The sequence below is a fragment of the Cordyceps militaris genome (assembly GCF_000225605.1).
Source record: "Cordyceps militaris CM01 unplaced genomic scaffold CCM_S00004, whole genome shotgun sequence".
NCBI classification, from domain to species: Eukaryota; Fungi; Ascomycota; class Sordariomycetes; order Hypocreales; family Cordycipitaceae; genus Cordyceps; species Cordyceps militaris.
The window spans coordinates 1,689,757-1,713,388 of NW_006271972.1; the positions used below are offsets into that span (position 1 = coordinate 1,689,757).

Here is a 23,632-nt window from a genome sequence, read left to right on the forward strand (position 1 = left end):
CCGAGGTAGGTACCTTGGGTACTACTAATACTACTAATGCTGCAGTCGAGGTTGCGTCACTGGAACTCCGCTCGACAATATCGACTTTGTGCATCTCAATATATTCCAAAAAACCTCATAAAGTCATTAGAACATTCATACGTGAAACTAGTACACAGTAAAGAGAAGAATAAAATATGCACCCCAGCCCCGTGCTTCCGGCCTATGCTATCATGTACATTTCCCTGGCGCTCAAGTATTAGAGCTACCTCTAGACTGGTGCCAACTAGTCAGGCTCTCCTTCAGTTTCTCAGTGGCCATGGTCGCCGCCGGGTGGCTTTCACCCATCTTGGATAAGAGGATGCGAGCTTGGACAACACTTGAGACTCTGATTCGCGATGTCGGCAGTGGAGAAGAGCCAGGCGCGGTGGGGCATGATGCCTGCGAATCACCTGCATCTCGAGGTGGAATATGGGAAAAGTCCGTATCTGATCTGCTGTCTTCGATAGCGAGGCTGAAGAGGCCGGAGGCACATACAAAGTACGGTATCAGGGCCGACACACGCCGGAGTGTGAACAGATCGTCATAGGATTGCGCGAGCGCAAGGATGGACTGGACTGCCTGAATGCACATATCGTGTGGCTGAATGTCGGTGTCTGTAAAGTTGTAGCCAACAAAGGGTCGAAAGGCGCAAAGGAGACAGAAGTGGTAGTACATGCTGAGCGAGCAAGGGTGGTCAGCTGAGTAGTCTAGATGCGCTGGCTGAAACTTACTGAACAAATAAGATGAATGGACTTCTGCTTCCACCGTTACCAATGAGCTCAAATACATCACGGTACCAGCCAAGACACTTGGTGTAGGTTTCCAAGATGTCCTCTTGTATCGATTCGTTCGAATGCGAAGCTCGCTGGTGCGCCACAACGACCTTGTAAACCCATTCGGTGAGTTGAAACATCTTGACAACGAGAACCTGTGGATTGGCAATCTGTAAGCTCAGCGCGACATCATTGGCCGCAACTAGTCAGTTAGAATAGTACGCTACAGCGAGGTCTCAATGTGATTATGGGCATACCAGGGCTTGCTGCGTCTGCCCCAGCGCCAGTGTCGGGGAGCTGGTCCAAAATGAAAGAGTCTTCCAGCGACTGCTCAGCCTCGTTGAATAGCGCGCCAGTGGTCAAGTTGAGCATTCTAGCGCAGATATTAGACATGCGATACGAGAGCAGATGGACCCAAAGACGTACCTCAGTAAGGATATTGCTCCGCAATATGTTGTTGCTCGTACTTTGAGATAATCCGCATCTAACGAATCAACGGAAGACTCTCTGAGGCAGAGTGATCGAATACGTGACGAGCACAATTCTGCGCACCTCCTGGCCTCCTTCTCTTGGCCATTTCGAATATGGCATAGAGCAAGTATACCCAGAGATTGAATATCGGGGAGGCTATCGGACGATCCTTGCTCACGAAGCAGAGTATCGGCTTTGCGCAGAAAATACTTGCTACCAAGCCAGCCAGATGGCAGTACATGCGCGTCTTCCTTTGTTTCGTTGAGCAGCCGCGTAGCGACGGCCAGCGCCGCATGAACCAGAGCCCGCGAGCAAAACCGCGACGAGCCAGTCTCATAGTCCTGCAGAAACTCCTTCTTCCGCAGGATGCAAAAGGAGACATTGTCCCAGGTGATGAGGACATCAAAAAGGTGTCGAATGTGCGCGCGCGTCCACCCAATCTGTGTCCACATGTCCAGATCCGTCGAGGTGCCGTAGGCGTCGAGTGGCGCGGACGGCAGGGTGAGCCTTCCACGCAGGGTGGGAGAGGCCGGGTTGCGTTGCAGAAACGTCGGATGGCAGGACCGCCAGGACAGCAGCTGGTCAAAGCACGAGGACGAGTCGCTGGAGCTGCCGGAGAGCATGGAGGCGGCGCCGCGTGGCATCCCGGCCGGTACCGGTACCGAAACGGCTGCCGGGGACTCTTCCGCGGGGGGAAGGGCCCGGCGCTCGGCGTGTCATCGGGGGACTTGACGCCATCGATCCAGCTCTGCATCGGGTCATCGACGCCGGCAGAGTCTCGTGTCGTCCCGGGCTCCGGATCTGGCGGCGGCGGCGGCGGCGGCGCGGACAGCTTTCCCAAGCCGTGCCGGAGCCGCCCAATCTCAGCACGTAAATCACTCTTGGACACCCATTGGCGGCCTCTGTATTCGCACGTCTGACCGCGCTGCTCGCATCGGTTGCATGGCTGCTCGCCGTTGCACTGCGGTCAGGGTCCAGAGTCAGCAAAAAACATTGCTCATCATGGCGGTCAAGGATTTGCAGCCTGGAGGAGGAGAAAAGGAGTGTCCACGGAAACGGGGCGTATCGTTGAGTCGGCTAATATTAATGGGAGCTTGGTCCGGCCCGTGCTGCCAGCGGGGAAAGACACACCTTTGCTCGTCGTTGGCGGCAGTTTTGACACGCCGTCTGCACTTGTTGGCGGCTGGACATAGCGAGAAATTGCAAAAACAAAAAAAGGAGAAACCGCTCAATCGAATTATTAAGAAGAAAAGTTTTTTGAAGGCAGAAATTCGGACCCCGAAAAAGCACCTAACCCTCGAGTTTGTTAGTTCCTCCTTGCTCAGGGCTCTTTGACCTGGGGGGGGGGGCGTCGTGCATGACGACATACCCCCCTTCAGCTTCCTTGACCCCCCTCCATCTTCTTTGACAAATTTAGTCAAGTTTACTGCAGCTCCCCGCGTAAATCAGGTTTTTTTTATTAGACAGGTTCTGGACCCTTTCTCAACTACCAGTCAACGTGGAGAGAACAGGATGCAAAACAGTCCCTGTCGAAGCCTTTTGGGAGAGCTATCCGAGGTAGTTAGCGCGAGGCTGTTGAGACTCGATGCATGCGAGGTGAGAACTGCACGTGCATCGAGGCTTCCTTCAGCGCACCGGAGCTTCTTCTCCGGGGTACATATTCCTTTGTTCGCCGAGCGCCTATGAATCTAACTATCCACTGATGACTGACGATATAATTAGATACCCAGGTACTTAGGTAGGTAGGTAGCATGGGTACAGACGAATAATCCCCGCTTTAGTTGTGAGACCCCTGAGATCTGGTCGTGCAAGTGTTTGTAGGCGCCGCTTGGCGCACAACGGGATGGCATCCCCGGTTTTTTCTGGGCTCGACAACAGACAGACAATACATGAAATGCTGTCGGCGGTGACTCGGAAAGCGGTGTGTGACGTCTGATCACCCATGTCGCGAGCAGCTTGGACAGTCGATGTGCGTCTCTTTGCCACGGCTGACGCTGGAAGCGACAGGTTGCCGTGTTGGACCAAAGAACAGTAGTGGTTTAAGCCTTTCATTTTACAGCCTGTCTCCTCATACCTCCTGCGCTACAGATGAGGTACTTTATGATTAAGCGATAGCTCAAAGTGTTAGCTTAATTTCACGTTTCCCATCTGATATCACACAGTTCGACATGAAATATCTCAGCCACCGATCGGAAACCCAACGTGACAGCGCTCTAATTACACCGACAGCTCGCACTCTGTACGAATATTTATTGTCAAAACGCCGAATCAACCAAACACGTCCAATAGCATCGCAGACCTCCTACTGAACAAGTTGCCTAATAATTTTCTGGTAAACCCCCGATATCAGCACTTCTCACCTCAAACGCCTCAAACGCTGCTTGAGCTTCCCCACCTTTATTCTCATCAACAACGCTCTTTTGGCCGTTTCTTCACGTGAAATCTATATCTTCTTGATTCCTCTTTTCTCTTTCCCCAATCTCGCAGCAAACTGATTCACAATTAGGTCTTTACTGCGAAACATCCGGGTCACCTGCAGCTGCACGCTTCCGGAAATTGGCGGTACCGGTGTAACCTCGTTCGCTGCAGAATAAAAGGCGCACACCGCGACGTTCTCCCATCGATTACACCCTCTCTCATGAGCAGCGTCTGCATACGCCGATTCTCATCAGCCATGGCTACATCCAACTCGCCCAGGCGGTTTGCGCCTCTCAAGACTGGAAGCTCGTCTGATGCGCCCAAGCTCCAGGGCATCGTCTTTGACATGGATGGGACCCTCTGGTGCGTTATCCGCCGACAGCACCGCCCGCATGCTCCAAAACGGTCTTGATACTATAGAATCCATAATTCTGACTCTGGTTTAGTGAGCCCCAAAACTACATGTTTGGAGAGATGCGCGCCGCCCTCGGCATCACAAAGGCCGTCGATATCATCGACCACATGAACTCCCTGCCCGAGGCCGAGCAGCCCGCCGCCCACGCCGCCGTGCAGGCCATTGAGCGCACCGCCATGGCCGAGCAGGCGCCGCAGCCCGGCCTCGACGTCCTCATGCGGTACCTCGACGACCGCGGTGTCCAGAAAGCCATCTGTACGCGCAACTTCAACGTCCCCGTCGACCACCTCCTCGGCAAGTTTCTCGCCTACACGACGTTTGCGCCCATTGTCACCCGCGACTTTTCGCCCCCGAAACCCTCGCCTGCGGGCATCCTGCACATTGCCGAGCAGTGGGCGCTGCGGCGGCAAGGGGAAGGGGGGCATGCGGATGCGACGGGGCTCATCATGGTCGGAGATTCGGTTGACGACATGACGGCCGGCAGGACGGCCGGCGCGGCAACGGTGCTGCTAGTGAATGACGTCAATAGAGAGCTTGCGGAGCATGCACATACTGATCTCGTCATCAGTCGTTTGGACGAGCTCGTAGACATTTTGGAGAATGGGTTCCAGGGTCGCAGCATCGATTAACATTATATAGATTGCTCCGTCCAAGCATGTTTTGGCATAAAAATAGAGCATTGTTTCGTGAAACAGGATCCAATGGCACCACAGCCTGTCCAATTGGAAATAGCTTCACCGGGCAAGAGGTGAATTGGTGGCTGGCTGTGCATTCTATCTATAACTGCCTTGTGGCCCATGTCTGAACAGAACAAACGCTGCAACGCAACGCAACACCCCCCGTTTTTTTCCTTGATTTGTTTCGCTGCTTAGTGTTTTCTCTCTAGTTTTCCGTGAGGGATATCGTCATGTGTGCTGCGCCGTACAATGCTTGAGGGAACGAAAGAAGGATGACTCTGCTCGCGGACATAATTCTCCAACGCAAATCGACTGGCATATAAATTCAAGAAGAGCGAGTGGGAAATGAAACTATAAAAAAATGAGATTCAGCTTGGTTAGCGCCCTTTCATACTCCGTATCCAGAACTTGGGTTAGGAGGCAGGCCAAATGTAGCCACCCGGCGGTTTTCTCGTGGAAGAGCATCCGGGGTATTCCGTCGGGCTGGCGCGAGGGGCAGCGGTCCCGATGGAGGAGCTGGTCGGACAGGAAGACTGAATGTAGCGGCATTGGCGCTGACGGGACCACGTGTGTCAGAATAGCCGCCAGGAATGTGACCAGACTCGGATGCGTAGCGAGGGCCTAAGCCAGGGTGAGCAGACGCTGGTGGTTTGGCATTGTTGTAGCCATTTCTCGAAGGGGATCTGCCGGCTCCATTCGCATAATCGCGCGGGGTAGCGATGCCAGCCCCACCGATGGGAATTTCACCAGACGTTGGCGTGTGTGTCTTTCCCTCGGACCCATTGTTGTACGTGGGTGAGTCGCTGGATCGGAGCAAGTCCTGTGTCGAGGGTGACAGCTGAGGAGCTAGGTGGGATTTACGGTTATCGCGCTCCATCATGCCCACAGCCCATTCGCGAAGGTCGACAGGCGTTCTCTTGGCGGCTTGCACAAATGCATCGCGATCCTGTATATGTTAGAAGCGCGATGGCAACAGAATATCCGTGGGTACTTACAAAGAGGTCTTGTGGGGTAGGGCGTCGCTCAGGTTGTTTGAATAGACATTTTTGGATCATGTCCTCGAGGATACTAGGGAAAGCATCGCTCTTGGGTAGCTTCGGGGCGGGCTCATGGACAATCTGCTGCAGCAAGTCGAGGATGCCAGCAGGTGCGCAGTCCTCCTCTGTAGGCTCATTGGAGCCGAAAGGGAATTTGCCGATGGCAAGTTCCATGACGGTAAGACCAAAGCTCCAGACATCCGACTTGACAGTGTATCGTTCGCCTTGAATTCTTTCGGGGGCCATGTATGTTGAAGTGCCGACAAAGGTATCAGCGATCGAATTGATGAGCTCTCCGGAGACACCAAAATCGCAGAGCTTGATGGAACCTCGAGAGTTGACAAGAATGTTTGACGGTTTGATATCGCGATGCATAATGTGATGTTTTGTGTAGAGGTATGTCAGGCCGCCGAGCGTAGCTTCGGCGATCTTTCCGAGGACGTCGACTCGAACAGGACCAAAGACTTTGGAGACGCGGTCCAGAGAGCTGTACTGTGATTAGAAGTGCAGACAAGAAAAAAAGGCAACCAGTTTGCAGAACCCACCCTACGTCCATGTACTCCATGCACATAATGACATCGTTGTTGCTGTTGAGGAATGCGCCGTAAAAGTTGACAATGTAATCCGAGTGACAGTTGTGCATAATCTGGAGTTCTCGGATGATTTGTTTGCGCATATCTCTTTTGGCATCGACATGGATAACCTGTACGTTTGTGAGCCAACATGTTGAAAGCGAGTCTAGTGACATACCTTGCGAGCCATGACGGTGCCCGTGGTCAAGTGCTTCACCTTGCTCACGGTGCCACCGTTTCCGGAGCCGAGCTCCTTGACAATCTCAAGGTCCTCGGGTCGCAGGTCAAGCTTGTATTCAATCCCGATCTCGAGTTGACCATCTCTGCTTGTTCCATCACCGGCGCCGTCGAAATCTGGGCGGTTTTCCGCGGTAGGTGGTGGCTTCGGAGCGGCGGGAGTAAGAGCAAGCCCCTTTACGTTTTTGCGCTTCATGGAGCGCGGGGCAAACGGGTCGGCCATGATGAGCGAGGGTGGCGCGCAGGGACGGTGTGTAGGAGGGAGAAAATGCGAAATCGAGTATGTTGTTGGAGAGAACAAATGCTCAGACGGGTCCGAGGCTCATCTCCCAGCTCGAGTCAGACGGCGGCCGTGTTGAGGACAAAACCCTGGCAAACGTGGGACACGACGTAGGTATCGAGGGGGGGAATGTCGAGGTGGATAGGTGTAGCCGGTTGAGAGAGGCTCGGGTTGAGCTGTGGGGTAGAGGAAGTCGCAGGCGCTTGGAGTGTGACAGGGGAGCACGGGCAGAGACAAGCAAGGCGCGGGCGAAAGGTTGCGTCGGTAGATTCAATGACAGTACCGAATCTCAGGCATGAAATAGGCTGCGGGCAATTTCGGTGAATCTTGAGAGCGTGGGAAATGATTTGACGTTGGGCTCGACGGCGTGGTTGATGTATGGCCGCCACTGTTGAGAGTGGTGGGGGTGAGGAAAGTATTGAATGCCTTAGCAATTTCGGTAGTAGGTGTGGTGTAGGTAGGAGGTACTAAGCTGTAGGTATTCAGATATTTAGGTAGGTACCTACCTACCTCTATGTAGGTACCACCTAGGCAGGTGGCGGGTTGATGGACACCGGGATAGTCGCAATAAAGCAGTGTTTGAGCACACAATAAATTTCAAGCAGCCATGTATCGCGATTGTGTGGTCAATGACTCGAAATTACTTGAGTCTTACTGCAGGTGGCTGCAGGAAGAAGAGCCTAAACGGCCCTAACCGACTCGCAAAGAGACACCCAAGACTTCAACTGTCAGGCAGGTACATCGACACTTGCCAGTTAGTACCTTTCAACTATTAACCGCCCAAAACACCCAAGCCAGGCCCAAGAGCGGGGGACGCTACGGGGCTCGAGCGGCACACCAGATTCGCAACACCCTTCTCAAGTCTCAAGTCTGAACTGTCCAGGGGCATCCAGCCATCCAACCTCCTCTGTTGCTTCCAAGTGGTGCTGGCCTGAGTCTTGACCCATGCTAACACATGGCGCGCTGGCATTTTACTGGCTCTCTCTCGTTGCACCACTCTGGTGTTACAGACTCTGGCGCATAGCATTGTCATGTGCCTGACAATGTTATTTATGATAGTAAAATGGTTACTATATTAATTGCCCTTGTATGACTTCATTCTTTCGCGTGACTACAAATGCCAGCAAACCGGATCGCGGAGCCAGCCTTTGTCGTCGGCATCTCCGTATCTAGGTATGTAGGCCAAAGCGCCATCATCACTGGCCTACATGATGCGCTCGTCCGAAGATCAGTAGTACCAGCCTCGGACAGGTGCACCATGACAAACAATTTTTTTTTCGTTTCCGGGATAGATGTTTCAACCATTGAGCGATCCAAATTATGCGCCAACTTCCCAAAGTGATGCTAATGGACAATGGACATGGCATTGCTAGCCGGGGTCAAAGCCTTCGTACAAAAGTGCTGCATCTTTCTCTTGAAGCATGACAGGCAACGCTCTTGAAAACAGCGATTGTCTTTTTTCTTACCCCCCTTTTGGAATATTCCAAGTCATACCCAGGTGCCCTTTATCTGCCTCGATAGACTCGCTAATTAAATTTATCTCTTGTTCGATGCAAAATCCCACCAACTCGTCTGGTTTGGCAGCTACCTTACGTAAGCACCCGGAACATGATATTTCCACCTAGCCAACCATCACCCTTGCGTGCAGGCGCGACACGGGCACCAGTAGCTCTAGCCACCACTCTCCAAAAAAAATTGTAAGTTGCACGGAGGAGGTCGCGCAGCAAATCGAGATTTGCAGGGAACATACGAGGAGCTTCGTCGAATAATTCATCACTCCCACTGGCCTGCATCTGCGATATTCCTCCCTGAGTCGCGCATCCTCCTCGAATCGCGCATCTCCCGAATCGCGCCAGACCAGGAGCATTCTCAAGTAGCAAACATCGGCTTTCAAGATGAGCAGCAGTATGCGCGATCTGATCTCTGCCGAGGCAGAGATCGATGACGAGGAAGATGACGAGTCCTTTGACGAGGGAACCGGCGGCCAACGCAAAAGCAATCGACCGGGAGACTTCGACGATTCCTCCGAGGAAGAGGAGGACGACGATGACGAGGAGGAAGCGCGCAAGGTGCGTGCGCACCAGTTCTGTGCTGCTATACCTACTGACAAAGCTTCCTCCAGATTCGCGAAGGCTTCATTGTCGAAGATGAAGACGATGACGACGGTGGCGATGATGATGAGGATCGGCCCATCAAGAGAAAGCGCGAGCATCGCGATCGCGAAAAAGAAGAACAACTGGACGAAGATGATTACGACCTCGTAGGAGAACAGTTTGGCGAACAGCCAAAATCACAATCACAGGTACGAAAATTGACCCCTCCTGATCACCCAGTGCCGCTGACACAGCGCAGTCCAAATTCAAGCGTTTAAAGCGCGGTCACCGCGGTGATGGCGGCGAGCAGAACAGGCCGGCTGGCCTAGAGGACATCTTCAACGATGAAGAAGATGAAGCCGGCGAACAACGAGGATACAGACCCAACTTTCGCGCCCAAGCCGATGAGTTCGATGATTTTATCGAGGACGACTACCCCGAGGACGATGACGAGCGAGAGCGAGCTCAAGAGGATGTCGAGGTCGCCCGCTCCAAGGACCGCGGCGTGTCTGGTATCGTTGACACGACTGGTCTCGATAAAGAAGCCCTGGATGACATGGAAGCCATATTTGGCAATGGCGAAGATTACGACTGGGCTCTGCAGATGGAGGACGAGGAGGAGGAGCGCGAACGAGACGAACAGGGCATTGAACTCAAGGACGTTTTTGAGCCTTCGCAGCTCAAAGAAAAGCTTCTTACCGACGAAGACAACCTCATCCGCTTTACCGACGAGCCCGAACGTTTCCAGCTCGAGCGCAAGCAGTTTAAGAACTTGCAGCTCACAGCTGAGCAATTTCGCGACGAGGCCAAGTGGATCAGCAATCAACTGTGGCCCAAAAAAGGCCTCTCCCAGGAACTGCAGGCGCCTTTTGGCAAAGCCGTTGGCAAGGTTCTGGAATTCTTTGTCGTTGACGAGGTGGAAGTTCCGTTCGTTTTCCAGCATCGCAAGGACTATTTGCTCCACTCCAAGAAGATTCGCAAGTCAACTCATGACGATCCGGATGGCCCCGACTACTCGATTCAGTCCGACAAGCTGCTGAACCAGGACGATCTTTGGCGAATCCTCGAGCTCGACATCAAGTTCCGATCATTCATCGAAAAGAAGAATGCACTCGAAAAGACGTTTGAGAACCTTCGTACACTCGAGGTTGACGACCCGATGGTCGAGGACATGATTCCCGAGGCAACTACCATGGAGGAGCTGCAAGACTTACAAGACTATCTCCAGTTCCAGTACGGGCCCAAGCTCAAGGATCTGGCTGTCATGGCCAGCAACAATGCCCAAGTCAAGAAACCTGGCTCCAAGAGTAATGTTTTGGATCGCGTGCGTAATGGCAAGGCCTACTACTTTGTCAAAGCCTACGGCATCTCCGCCGACCAGCTGGCGAAGAATGCTCTCCGTCAGGGCAAAAAGGTGACGCCTGATGATGACTCACAATATCCTATGGATCTTGCAGACACCCTCATTGACGACAACTTCAATACAGGAGATCAGGTCATCAATGCCGCGAGACAAATGTACGCAGAGGAACTGGCTGCCAGCCCTCGCATGAAAAAGTACTTCCGCGGCTCATACTACCAGCTTGCCGAGATTAGCTGTCGTCGCACAGAGAAGGGTCTCCGCAAAATTGACGATACACACCCATACTACGAGATCAAATATCTTCAAAACCAAACAATCGCCGACCTTGTCCACCAGCCGGACACTTTTCTCAAGATGATGAAAGCCGAGGAGGAGGGTCTCATCGAGATCAGGCTCGTCATGCCTTCTCGCTTCGACTTCCGTAAACAACTCTACCAGGAGTTTGAGTCAGAAAATTTTAGTGACCGCGCCGAGCAGTGGCGAGAGGAGCGCAAGAAGGTCTTGGATTTGGCCTATCCCAAGCTTGAAAAGGGCATTGCCAAGAACATCAAGGAAGTCATTCGTACCTTTTGCCAGGACGAAGTGCTCAAGATGATTCGTCAAGACTACTACAGGAAGCTGGACCAGGCGCCATACAAGCCGAAGGGTATGATCCTGGGAACGACTCCGCGCGTACTCGCTCTCTCCAACGGCATGGGGGACCCTGCGCGTGACCCCATATGCTGGGCGTGGGTTCCTGAAGATGGTCGCGTGTTGGAGCAGGGCAAATTTGGCAACCTGGGCCGCGATGAGAGCCAGCGTGAAGCCTTCGTCGAGTTGGTCAACCGTCGCCGGCCTGATGTTATTGCCGTCTGCGGTTGGTCCTGCGACACTCACAAGCTTGTTCGTGACATAGAGAGCCTTGTGAGCGAAAAGGCGCTCATGGGTCCGGAATTCGAGGACCCCGAGACGAATGATTACCGAACTGAGCAGCTCGAGGTCATGGTTGTGGACGATGAGGTGGCCAGATTATACAAAGACAGCCCTCGCGCCGTCGCTGAGCATCCTTCGCTCAATCCTGTCACCAGATACTGCGTTGCTCTGGCGCGTTACATGCAGAACCCGATGAAGGAATATGCCGCACTGGGCAAGGATGTGATCTCGCTTTCTTTTCACCCTTGCCAGAAATTGCTACCGCAGGACAAGCTCGCCAAATACCTGGAATCAGCAATGGTGGACACGGTCAATATGGTCGGTGTGAACATCAACGACGCCATGGTCGACACGTACACTGCGAACCTGCTTCCCTTTATCGCTGGTCTTGGCCCCCGCAAGGCAACAAGTGTGATGAAGGCCATCAATGCCAACGGTGGCTCAGTGAACACAAGAGAGGAACTAGTGGGCGACCCTGAGAGCCGGAAGCTCCCTGTGGTTGGTCCCCGCGTGTGGAACAACTGCGCCAGTTTCTTGTACATTGACTATGACGCGACAAACCCCGCCTCGGATCCTCTGGACAATACTCGTGTTCATCCTGAAGACTACGAGCTTGGTCGAAAGATGGCTGCAGATGCGCTGGAACTTGACGAGGAAGACGTCAAGGCTGAGATTGACGAGAATGGCCCAGGTGCCATTGTACGCAAGCTGTTCAAGCAGGGCGAACAGGAGAGAGTCAATGAGCTGGTTTTGGACGAGTATGCGGATCAGCTGCTGCGCAACTTTAACCAGCGAAAGCGTGCCACTCTGGAGGCCATCAGTGCTGAACTTCAGGCGGAGTACGAAGAGCTGCGAAGAAGCTTTGCGCCACTGACGCAAACAGAAATTTTTACCATTTTCACCGGTGAGACCAAGCAAACACTTTGTGAGGGCATGATTGTACCTGTCAATATTCGCGTGGCCAGGGATGACTTTGCCATTGCCAAGCTCGACTGTGGCATTGAGGGTCGTGCGGAGGCCCACGAAGTGACGAGTCTGCCCTCGGTCAAGGATGTGCTCAGCGTGGGCCAAACAGCGCGGGCCAAGATTCTGGAAATGGACTACAAGGCGTTCTCTGTGAAGCTTTCGATGCGCGAGGACTCGCTCCGAATTCCTTACAAGCGGCCAACCAATTACGGCCGCGACGGGTGGGACTATGCTCAAGAAGCAGCAGATAAGGAAGAGCTCAAAGTGAAGGACAAGACTACTGGACGGACACAGCGCGTTGTCAAACACCCCAACTTCAAGCCGTTCAATGGGCTGCAGGCAGAGGAATTTCTGGGATCGCAAGCACCTGGCGAAGTTATCATCCGACCATCCTCCAAAGGAAACGACCACCTGGCCATTACATGGAAGGTTGCGGACAACGTGTACCAGCATATTGATGTATTGGAGATGCAAAAGGAAAATGAGTTTTCGGTGGGCAAGCTACTGCGGATTGGAGGGCGATATACGTACAGCGACTTGGACGAGTTGATCGTGGACCACGTCAAGGCCATGGCTCGCAAGGTGGATGAAATGATGCGTCATGACAAGTATCAGAATCGCTCCCGCAGCGAAACTGGTAAGTTTTTTTTTTCTTTTTTCCTTTTTTTTTCTTTTTTTTTTCTTTTCTTTTTCTTTTTTTTTCTATTCCCCGTCGCTGGCTACCCATTTGGCGGTGGAGGAGACCAGGTGGGCTAACAAGGAACAGAAAAATGGCTCACTACATACATTGACGCAAACCCCAACCGGTCGGCTTATGCTTTCTGCATCGACACGAAGCACCCTGGGTACTTTTGGCTATGCTTCAAGGCCAGCCGGACGGCTATCGTGATTGGCATCCCGATCCGAGTGATTCCACAAGGATTCGAACTCAAGGGATACCAGTACCCCGACATGCGTGCCCTGTGTAATGGGTTTAAGCTACGGTACCAGAATGAGTTTTCTAGAATGGGGGCGAGATAAAAGTTGGTCGAGTACAGTCTGTATGAACAAAGATTGATAAGGAGCGAAGGGGAGGAAGATTGGGCGTTGCATTTTACTGCTATATTACACACAATTTCTATTGATTGCCGTTATGGGTATTATTCGAAGCGGCAGCTGTCACAGCCAGAGACAGGGCGCAGGAGCAAGAGGTGGGGGAAGAGACACTGAGAAAAGAAAAGAGAACAAATGTAATTGAGTGTCGATACAGGATTGGATGGACTGGCGTTGGGCAATGGGCTACTAAATTCACTGGATCAAGTGTCGGTCTGAAAGTTGTGTGTGAAAGTGATTGATGCGCGATTTGAAGCCAAGGTCCTTGCTTGTAAGAAATGGTGTAACTACCCAGGTAACTAGCCATGATCTCGGAGACTCGGAGAGCCGTCGTTGAGCGCAAAGGCAACGGAGATGGGGGAAGAGGAATCTAGCTGGAGTCGTAACACCGCAGTCGCCGACATGCATGAACAGGTTGCAAAGGCCCAATTAAACAGCTCAGCACCCGAAATTTAGGTATCTAGGTACCTAGGTAGTAGTCGGTAGTAGTCATGTATGTATGTATCATCGTCTGCAGAAATCCAGGGTCGGAAGTGGATCGTCTTGGGCAGGGCTGATCGGGAGTCGCGACTGGCGGCTCCTTGCAGGCGGGTCTCGCGATCATGTGGGCATGGTGTCGTTAGCGCGCGTTCCTCTTGTTGAGATTGTTGCGCAATCGGAGGGAGAGAAAAAGAGAATCTGAGCGAGACTAAAGTGTGTCTGGTCATGTGCCTTGTTGCATATTCTCCGAGAAGAGATGGGCAGATTGTTGGGAGGAGACGAGTCGGAGGCGGGCGATGACTCGCAGAGGGGCCAGGCAGAGCAGGCGACGGTGTCTTTTGCGGCGAAGCACAACGTCAGCGGTGATGGGCGATAAAGTGGGAATCGAGAGGAGGAGAGTGGAATTGGGCACGGAGCTCGGAGAATTGGTATTCGTGAGGTGGATGAGCTGATTTAGAGTGCTGCCGGCGTCTGTTGTACTGTTCTACGGGTACGGAGTATGTACTGTGCGTACTGTGCTGGACAAATACAGTAAGTAGCCAGTCTGGCGTATGACAGCATGATGTTGCTGCATGCTGTGATGAACCGAGGCGTTTGATCCAACGGCGCTAAAGAAATCAATGGCATAGGTACTGGATCAATTGGTACTATAATTGCGTTGGATGTTTCTCGAAAGCTGTTTGCTGGAGATGGCGACATCGGCGGTGCCAACAAACACACGTCAGACGCAGGAGGGTTGGTGCCACGACGAGGGAAAGCTATTGTAGCGGGCCCTATCTGTGGAGACGGGGAAGAAGAGGTGAATGAGAGGTGAATGAACGAACATGGCGAAATAACTACCTACCTGGAGTAGTGACTACGAATTGATGGAATTGCGTTGTTGCAAGCGGGCGTGGGCAATGACGAAATGACAAGCGCCAAGGGAAGCTCCGGAGTCGGTGATGTGATGGCGCGTTTGCAAGTCGTTTGTGCTCCACTGGGCCGACGACGGTGTACCAGTACCTAGTTGGGATGATGGGCCAAACGGAACTGCGTGGCGAGGTTGTCCAAGCCATTCTGTTGCTGGGGCGAGTTGTTGGGACTAGTTCCATCTGGTGTGCCTGATCTCCTTTGTCGTGAATTTATTGAAAATTAGCGAGGTTTTAAAATCCCGTCGCCGCCATTTCATCAAAGAAAGCCAGCAAGCATCCCACAGTGACTACACCAAGAACACACGGTGCGACATGCCCGCTTTTCTTGTTTTGGCGGGTGCCCACCCCCGCAATATAGCGCGGCACGCCGGAAGCAGCCTGGCAGTGGACCTGATTTGTCGTTGTTGGGGGAGGGAAAGGGTTCGTTTTAGGGGTCAATTGATAGAGTTGCAAGTAGGAGGGGGGAGAGAGTACGAATTGCATGATTTGGAGAATAATGACAGGAATGAAAAGAAAACGAAGAAGAATTCGCTGCTGGCGGCAAATGAGCAAAACACCCCTCCCCTCTTTTTTGGGTCCCCCCCGGTCGCTGGGATGTACTCCGTTTGGGTGGACAGGTGCTTGTTGCGTCAGGTCACGCGATGCGACTTGGAGGAGGCACGGTATCGTCACCGCAGGGACAGGTACCTTTTTTCTTTCCCGGGCGGACCCCACGGTGTGCTTCCAGCCTACCAAGGGGTCCCTTGTCCTTGGAGCAATGTAGCAATGTACGGTTCCAAGGTACCGCGAGAACTGGCATCGCCCCATCTTCATACCGGTCCCCGCTAGCTCTCTACCTCTCCCAACCCCCGCTTCGTCTTGGAGACCAAAGCTCGCGTGACGACAGCTCTGACTCCAACCAGGACCAAGCCTGGACCGCACCACTCTGGCACCTTCTCTGGCACTTCTGGCACTCACCAAGGCTGTGTCTCCTCCTCTGCGGTGCACTCACTTTAGTATAATTAGTCCTCCTTTCCATCTCGACCCCTCCTCTCTTCATCTTCATCATCCGTCTTGACATCTTCATCTTTTCCATCCACACTCCATCTCATCTCAATTCATCATCGCATCAACACTTTCATCTGCGCCTTGTACATTGACTCTTATCCGACCACTGGACCCTTTTTCTCCATCCTCATCTCTACACATCGCCGCCTCAGTTCGCATCACTGCCGTGTTTTGTTGAGCTCCCTACCTCGCATTGACTATCCAATTCTAGTCCTTGCAAACGCACTCTTCATCTCCTTGACACATTTCCTCCATCTCTACCCCGCCGATTCCTTACGTTTGGCTATCCCTTGTCCTTGATCCATCGCATTTACACGGATACATCCCTCTGAAACCAACCGCCATCAGTAAGTCACTACCCCCACCATGACCTAGTCTCCAACATGAGGACTAACAATTCCCAGTGACTCGCTCCCACAAGGCCAACGACCGTGATCACAAGGGCATCGCCGAAGGCACTGCTCTCCCCGTTGAGCATCTTCCCCGTTACTTTGCCAAGAGTGGCTACGCCGACGTCGATCCCAAAAAGATCAAGAAGGACGGTGCTGGCAAGGGCAACTGGTATGCATATCCCCATCTTCATATACGTCATCGGCCATGGCTGCATCAACCCATCCAGTTGCATGCAAACGGCTTGTCGGCATATTTCAGTCTTCAGATGACCACTAACACACCACCAGGGGCACCCTTCATGAAGACATTGCCGACGAGGACTTTACTTTTACCAATACCCGTCGCCGCTCCAACAGTAGCACCATCTCCCACCACGGAAAAGAGTTTCGCACCAAGTTCGAGGTGATTGACAGTGAGCCTGTCTTTGAGGAGTCTGTCCACGGTCCCCTCGTCGAAGAGGAGGAGAATGGAGATGATCTCTCCAAGACGGATTCCTCGGAGAGCGGCCGCTCGTCGTAGACGACGGCCACAGGACATCTCCTGTTTGCTGGAGCTTCTTGTCTGGCCCATGTGCCGGATTGCTATTTGAAATTGCGCGCCATTAGGCTGGTTCACCGTGGCGCCAAGAAATGTATTACTGTATCATCACTTTTTACGAAGGAGCCCTCTGGGCATGAAATTGATTATTGCTTACAAGCATGGTTCAATCGTAGAGTTGTCTTGTTTTGTAGACGGTGCCGATGAATATCCCGTCAAGCATTGTCATGGAAAGAATCAGCTCCTTTCGGCACGACCGGAAATCAATTAAAGAGAGCGAGTCGAATACAAAAACGGCGACTGACTTGTAGGTGTGATGCCCATCCAGTAAGTACTGAGCCATCTCGGCAGTATACCATGATGATTACCTACCTATCTACCTAGGTAGGTAGGTAGGTACCTAGGTAGATTCCCAGGTATGGAACCCATCATGACACACAGCCTTGGTGCCTCCCCAGCGTCACAAAATAGGTACACGCTAATCCGTGATATAGTAGGCTGAATTTCATGGGTCTTTCAACAGATCAAATCTTCTTCCTTTTTAATGTAGTATTTTTCTTGTTCTTCTTCCTCTTTTTCTTCTCATTCTGTCTTGTTCTATTGATTTCCATTTTGTACCGCTGCCCAACCACATCTCCGTTTGTCCCCGCCCACCTCCTCCGTCACCGCCAACATGGCAGCAGCTCTTGCTTCAGTCACGGCAGTCATTCGATACAAGGTAGCCCTGACCTACGAGATTACAGCATTACATGTACTGGATTGCCGCACAACTTACAAGCATGGAAAAACAGCATTAAATTTCCTACTGTCACTCTACCATCCAACCGCTGTCCCACGCTGCCGTGCCACCCACCAAGCTTTCCTGTGCACTTGTCAATCCCATCTGCGCGCGACGCACTACCCCATCGTCATGCTGGGCGACAGCATCATCCAGTTGAGAGTCACCATGATTATGCTTGACCCTCCTCCTCTGCATATCGTCACCTACGCCGTCAGTGTCCTGGAGGTCTGAATCACGTACCTGGAGCTGCTCTTTTCTGCTATATAACGCCGTTCGTTTCGTCTCATCGGGCAGAATGGCCATTATCTCTGCCAATACGCAGCCTATCTGGACACAGCCAACATTGCGACCAGAAGCTTCCATTCCGAAGCCAAACCCAAATTCACCAGCCTCCGATCAAGACACCGACTCACCATGACGACCGCAACTGACTTTGACCGGGACGGCATCACCATTCTCAATGTGTTCCATACAGTCGTACATGTCGACTACTTTGGACAGGGCATTACCATTGATGTCGAGCCGCGTTTCGAGGTGCCCCCGCGCGGCCCGTATCGGCGGCTGCGTCGCAAGCTGATCGATGCCGTACAGCGCTTTGAGGCGCATTCGCAAGTCCGACGGAACCGGGAGGCCGTCCGGCAGATTCGGCGGGAGCTGCGGCACCATCTTGCCCCGTTGCTCCGCACGTTCGCGGATCGCGGCCGCGAGCCGACCCACGACCGCAGCGGCCGCGTGGGTCTGGATTCGTGCGTCTATAAGGGCGTGTGCGCCTTTGAGCTCGCGCAGTCGGCCGAGCACACTCCTTACCTCGCGGAAATTGCCAGCCCGGCGGAGCCCGCGGCGGGCGGCAGGCCCCGACACCAAATCGTCCTCAACAGGGACCTGCCGACCTGGACGTCGGACGAGGTGGACATTGCCGTCACTGCCGTCAGTCTCACCACTGTCCAAGGGACTGTGGTACTCCCTCACGAAGACCTCGAGTACACATGTCTGGCCTCGCGGGACGTCAGCGTCCCAGGTCTGCGCGCCGCCGAACTGACACCAACCCTGAGCGGGCTGGCGGCCGCGACGGCACTCCTCACAAGCCTGCCCCGGGCGCGCCGCGCCGACCTGTACGTGCCGCGGCTGATGGGGTACGTGTACCACGAGGCGGTGGCGGCGCGACCGGGCCAATCGGCAACGTACGTGGTCGGCGGCGCGCTGCTCGAGCTCGTCTACAGGCCGCGCTGCTGGGCCGCGCTGCGGCGGCTCGATCTGCGCCCGCCGCGGGACCGCCAGCGGCGCTGGGCGACGCGCATCCGCGACACGCTGACACTGATGCACGAATACGGCATGGCCTGGGGCGGCGCCGTGGGCGTGCCCGAAGGCGGCCGCGGCCACCGCCTTGTGGAGAGCGTCGACATCGACGGACACCGCAGACCATGGCTCCTGCGCAACTTTGGGCCGGCCACAAGCGGCCAGGAAGCGATGCAGAGCGACATGGCGGCTGTGCGGGAGATGATGGCCATGGCGGGGGACCACCGGTCGGTGTAGACATTGAGGAACCTGCGTGGGAGGGGTAGGGAGGTGGCGAGGAGTTGGGTGTGCTAGGGGGGAAGGCGGCCGATGATGTGTGGCGGAGAAGATGTGTCGGTGGGAGTTGTTTGTGGAAAGAAAGTCGACGGTAAGAATATGGGCATATGTGTGGTTGATATAGGTGGTTGGAATATGAGGCGGGCTGCGGATGGAGAAGCGTAGAGTGGCCGCGGAAGTGAGGCGATGCGTGTTGTGCGACGGCCAGTCAGCGGAACCCTGAAGTATATGTCTTGGAAAGTGATGCGTTGGTGCCTAATGGCTGCCATGCCGAAGATGAGATGCTCATGTTGCTACCCGTCATTATTGCTTGGCTTTGCTCTGTTGTTGGTACGTGAGGCTGAATAACTAGCCATGGCATTGGGTCATGTGCAGCAGAATCAGATAGAAGTAGTGTTACAACCTTGCTACAGTTTCTTCTTGTCGCTATTCTGTGTGAAAACACAAAATGAGAAAAATCACCAGGAGCAATTCCTGAGAGATGGTGGTAGATTGAAGTGTTAATAAATATAGAGCAAATTAACGACATCGAACTCGGAAGCGCTGATACTTTGTACAATTCAAGTATCAAGGTCAGTGAGTATAATAGAGCATGAATGAAAGATAATTATTTTATGAAATATGACTAATGAGAGCACATGTGGCCACTCTATAAACGTTGACGGCTGGGAGCACTACCAGTTTTGCTCCTGCAAACACCACGTGTCCAGAGTACCAAATTCTGATATCGACGAGTACCAGAAAAGATGGAGTTTATCAAGTGATAGTCATGCTGGCGCAAACACCATCACTTCCTGACTGGTGGTACTTTGTGCCGAGCGTCGTGTAGCCCGTGCATGAAGACGCCGGTAGCCGATACCCCTGTAGCAGGTGCATTCGGCGACGTGGCAGGCGCAGCGCTCGTTCCATACCACGTCCTACTAGTCCTCCCACTTGGCGGCCTCCTCGCGCGCCTGCTGCGCGGCGAGCGCGTGGTTGCAGCGGTAGGCTTAAGATGAGAAGGTTTGGAATTGGTGGAGGACACTGGGTGGTCCCTTTAAACAAGAAGATACGAGTTTTGGTCGAGGTTGGACTGGAGGTCGTAAGAGAATAGAAGGGAGTATAGCTTTGAGCATAGTTGTGAGTATAGTTGAGTATAGTAGTGAAAGTAGGCAAGCAAGGAAGCGATCAAGTCTTCCAATGTTCAAATCCATCTTGGAAAGTCTAGGGGGTCGCCGCCCTTTTTACCTTGTATTGAGCGGTTCATCTCCTTTTGCCTGCGATTCTGAGCTTCTCCCGTGTTTGAGACTTTCTTCGTCGACTTGCTTTTGCAAAACGTACACGGCCTCTTTGGTACACATCTACGCTGGCTGCGTTGGCTTGACACCAGGGTTCCAAGCTTAGATCTAGTAGTAGTCAGTATATAAAGGGAGCTCTGTTGAAGTTGGAGGTCTGCTCTGAAGGTTTGGATGGATGACTCTGATTGGAAGTTGACGTCAAATTTGAGGCGAGAACATTGTAGTTGAGCCAAAAGTCGAAATAATGATGATTGTCTCAAGTTGGAGGTTTGGATGACGATTAGTGAGCGAGGTGACATTTTGTCAGGTGAGATGGAGGTGCAGTCTTGGGAAGCACCAATATCAGCCATATGCCAGAGTCGGGGGGTGAAGGACTGCCAATCGCAAACTCGATGTGCACATGTGGTGTCCATTGATAGCTTTTGAAAAGTTGCTCTTTTATATTCTTTGTTCGGTAAGCTCGAAAAATAGCACATACAATGAGAAGGTTGGCAGAAATTCCATTTCGACAGGTAGCTAAGTGTTTCTGTTCCATTCTACCCTTTTTATAATGTTTATTGTTCCTTTTGAAGCTTAGCACATCTATTTTAGAAGTTTCAGAAAATTTTGTTCTAGATACTTTAAACTTCCTCTTTCATTTCTAGACGTTTCGAAAATCTCAGTCAAAATCTCAGAAATCTCACTGGTCTGCTGCCCAGTCGCCACGTCGCATGACCCCAAGGTATTTTTTGTGCGCATCCTCAAACTCTTCCGGGTGGAGGCATTGCGATACATTTCCTTTCTAGACTTTGCGTGTGACCGTTGAAGTGATACGAGTTGAGCCTCTGGGCGCTTAGTAGTGATGGTAGGCCCTGCCCAATACCTATTCACTGCGTAGCACCGTGTGATTTTCAAATGGAGCGTTGCACGTATAATACCTGAAACTGTGTAAGGAATAGACCCGTAAACATTGGATCAGAGCATGATTCAGTGCAATTTCGCGATATATTCGTTGTACCAAAGAAGTCATCCGGTACTGCCAAAGAAAATGGTCCTACGAGGCGTCTCTGAATAATATTGCCTTGATGTCGTACACATTTTGGTTTAAATAGCCCTCTCACCGGATAACCACAGTCGTATACTTCCCCGTATATATCTTCGCTCCCACTTTCCCTCCACGCACCATGGACGTGAGCTACGATGACATTCCGCTGCAGGTGCAGGTGCCGGTGCGAGTCTTTTCCGCCCAGTGTGACCCCCTCGCGGCCGTCATCTTTTTCGACTTTTGCGGCAAGCCCGCGCAAATCACGATTTCCGCGACCGCCGCTCCTCCGCAAGCGCATCCTAGCAGCAGCAGCAGCAGCGGGTACGAGGCGCTCCGCGAGCGGCTGTACGCGCTGGCGCAGGTGCTCGCGTGCAAGAGCCGGTTCTACATGGCCGGGCCGTACATCCCCGTGGCGAGCCAGATGGAGGAGCTGCTGCGCGACGTGATGCTGGACGCGACGCCGCTGCCGGCGCCGCCGATGGACTGGCTCGGCAGCTACCCGCTCGAGTGGTTCCTGAGCATGGGCCGGCAGCCGTTTCTGCTGACCGAGGATCACCGGCGCGGCGGCGGCCAGGCCTGCGCCGTCCGCGACGAGGCGTGGCCCGAGCACGCGCCGTCGGCCAAGGACCTGCAGGCGCTGCTGCTCCCGCGCGCGCTGCCGGCGCTCTCCACGGCGCACCTCAAGGTCGCGCCGGTGCGGTGCGGCCGCAACCGCGTCAGCGGCACCATCACGGCCGACGTGCCGGGTCTCCACCAGCCGTACGCGGGCGGCGGCGGCGGCGCGCACACGTACACGTTTGTGTGCCTGCGCGAGCTCGGCGCGCGCGCCGCCGCCGACGGGAGCCACCGCGCCATGGCCTACCAGATCCAGCAGCTGGAGCTGGTCGCGCAGGCGTGCCGCGGTCTGACGGCCGAGGCGCGGCAGGCCGTGTGCGTGCCGACGCTGCGGGCCAGCCTCGTTCACGAGTTCGGCGCCGGCGCCGGCGGCGGTCGCCTGCCGGTGGGCATGCTGCTGGACGAGCTGCCGAAGCTGGTGCCGCTGCGGGCGTGCACGGCCGCCGCGCCGCCCGGCGTGGTCCGGGAATGGGTGCTCCGCATCTGCCGCACCGTCGATTGGCTCGCCGACATGGGCATCGGCTGGGGCGGGAGCTTCGCCGCTGACCACAGGGGCCACGCGCTGCTCGACGCCGTCGTCGTCGACGCCTTTTCCCGCCCCTGGCTCATGGACGGCTTCGCTGACTGCGGCGAGGGCAAGATTCTGAATGATCGGATCGCGGCCGAACTGCTCCGTGGCGAGTATGGGTTGGGGGGGATGTAGTAGAGTAGGTAGCAATGGAAGTTTGTCGGAAGTTTGCGCGTTGGCGTCGTTTTGAGTGTTGTTGGTGACCAGAGCTCGCATCATATGCCGCCGTACAAGATGAAAGATGCTGAGGGCACACAGATTTGGGCTCTTGGTCTTGTACAGCTCGGTAAGCTGCAGTTGGTCTTTGCACAACGTACGGCGGTCCGCAGTGTGCCGCTGCGTCACCTCTTCGAAAGGGCATGAGTTGCGAGTCCCTATACTAGCTGTAGCAGTGTGTTAAACATGCTAGATATAAAACAGAAGCCATGCCCAAATACTACTCACGGTTGTATCGCAAATCATCCAACCGAACCTGATCCAACACCTTTGCGAGCGCCATCCGCCATGGCGCAACAGTTGCAGATCCTCCAAGCGGAAATCATCGGGAACCGCGTTGACATTACATTCGCGCTAAACACCCGGCCCTTTTGCCTGTCCGTCTTCCCCGTGCGAAAGACGACGGCGGCAGCAGTAGCCCCTTGCTTCGCGAAGACCTGCAACGCGCTGGTGCAGCTCGTGCTGCAGGCCAACACCGGGACGTGGCACTTCTCGCGCGGCCAGAGCCAGATCCAGGAGGCGCTCCATCGCCTCGCCAAGCCGGAGCTGCTCGCGCTCTGCCGTGCGCCCCGGCCGCCGCCGCAGGACTGCTCCGTGCAGCTGCATCTCTGCCACGCGCCGCGACCGTGCGAGCTGCATCCGGACGACAACGACCAAGACGGCGCGCCGGTGCTGCGGCTGCGGCGGACACCGCCCGCGTCCGACCTGGACCGCGAAGAGGAGCACTTTTACCGCATGTATACCGCCGCCGCCACGTGCCACGTGCCGGCCAGCGCCGTCTGCGTCACGGCGGCCACGCGCATCGACGAGGCGCGCATCCACGGCCCCGTGCGCCGCGCCGCCGACGGCGCCGTCTACCACTGCATCGCGGCGCGGGATGCCAG

At 54.1% G+C, this 23,632-nt stretch overlaps 6 protein-coding genes across 6 annotated transcripts; 4 read left to right on the plus strand and 2 right to left on the minus strand.

The window, feature by feature from the left end:
* Nucleotides 1–231: 231 nt before the first annotated feature.
* Nucleotides 232–2,456, minus strand: CCM_05556 (Fungal transcriptional regulatory protein; the record flags this gene model as incomplete). The annotated part of the gene is made up of 7 exons (XM_006670700.1): nt 232–697; nt 753–996; nt 1,052–1,167; nt 1,221–1,278; nt 1,399–1,874; nt 1,928–2,226; nt 2,397–2,456. 7 exons carry the CDS (start codon nt 2,454–2,456, stop codon nt 232–234), a joined length of 1,719 nt encoding a protein of 572 aa, XP_006670763.1.
* A 1,483-nt stretch (nt 2,457–3,939) lies between these two features.
* CCM_05557 (HAD superfamily hydrolase, putative) lies at nt 3,940–4,727 on the plus strand (the record flags this gene model as incomplete). The annotated part of the gene is made up of 2 exons (XM_006670701.1): nt 3,940–4,046; nt 4,130–4,727. The coding sequence occupies 2 exons, from the start codon at nt 3,940–3,942 to the stop codon at nt 4,725–4,727; spliced, it is 705 nt and encodes a 234-aa protein (XP_006670764.1).
* Nucleotides 4,728–5,163: 436 nt separating this feature from the next.
* Nucleotides 5,164–6,844, minus strand: CCM_05558 (MAP kinase kinase Ste7; the record flags this gene model as incomplete). Its single annotated transcript, XM_006670702.1, has 4 exons — nt 5,164–5,721; nt 5,771–6,299; nt 6,358–6,515; nt 6,563–6,844. 4 exons carry the CDS (start codon nt 6,842–6,844, stop codon nt 5,164–5,166), a joined length of 1,527 nt encoding a protein of 508 aa, XP_006670765.1.
* A 1,952-nt stretch (nt 6,845–8,796) lies between these two features.
* On the plus strand, nt 8,797–13,255 carry CCM_05559 (transcription elongation factor SPT6, putative; the record flags this gene model as incomplete). The annotated part of the gene is made up of 4 exons (XM_006670703.1): nt 8,797–8,970; nt 9,024–9,203; nt 9,254–12,872; nt 13,002–13,255. 4 exons carry the CDS (start codon nt 8,797–8,799, stop codon nt 13,253–13,255), a joined length of 4,227 nt encoding a protein of 1,408 aa, XP_006670766.1.
* Nucleotides 13,256–15,312: 2,057 nt separating this feature from the next.
* CCM_05560 (STF2-like protein) lies at nt 15,313–16,677 on the plus strand (the record flags this gene model as incomplete). The annotated part of the gene is made up of 4 exons (XM_006670704.1): nt 15,313–15,380; nt 15,446–15,699; nt 16,170–16,326; nt 16,446–16,677. 4 exons carry the CDS (start codon nt 15,313–15,315, stop codon nt 16,675–16,677), a joined length of 711 nt encoding a protein of 236 aa, XP_006670767.1.
* Nucleotides 16,678–21,488: 4,811 nt separating this feature from the next.
* Nucleotides 21,489–22,667, plus strand: CCM_05561 (uncharacterized protein; the record flags this gene model as incomplete). Its single annotated transcript, XM_006670705.1, has 1 exon — nt 21,489–22,667. One exon carries the CDS (start codon nt 21,489–21,491, stop codon nt 22,665–22,667), a length of 1,179 nt encoding a protein of 392 aa, XP_006670768.1.
* Between the last annotated feature and the right edge of the window lie 965 nt (nt 22,668–23,632).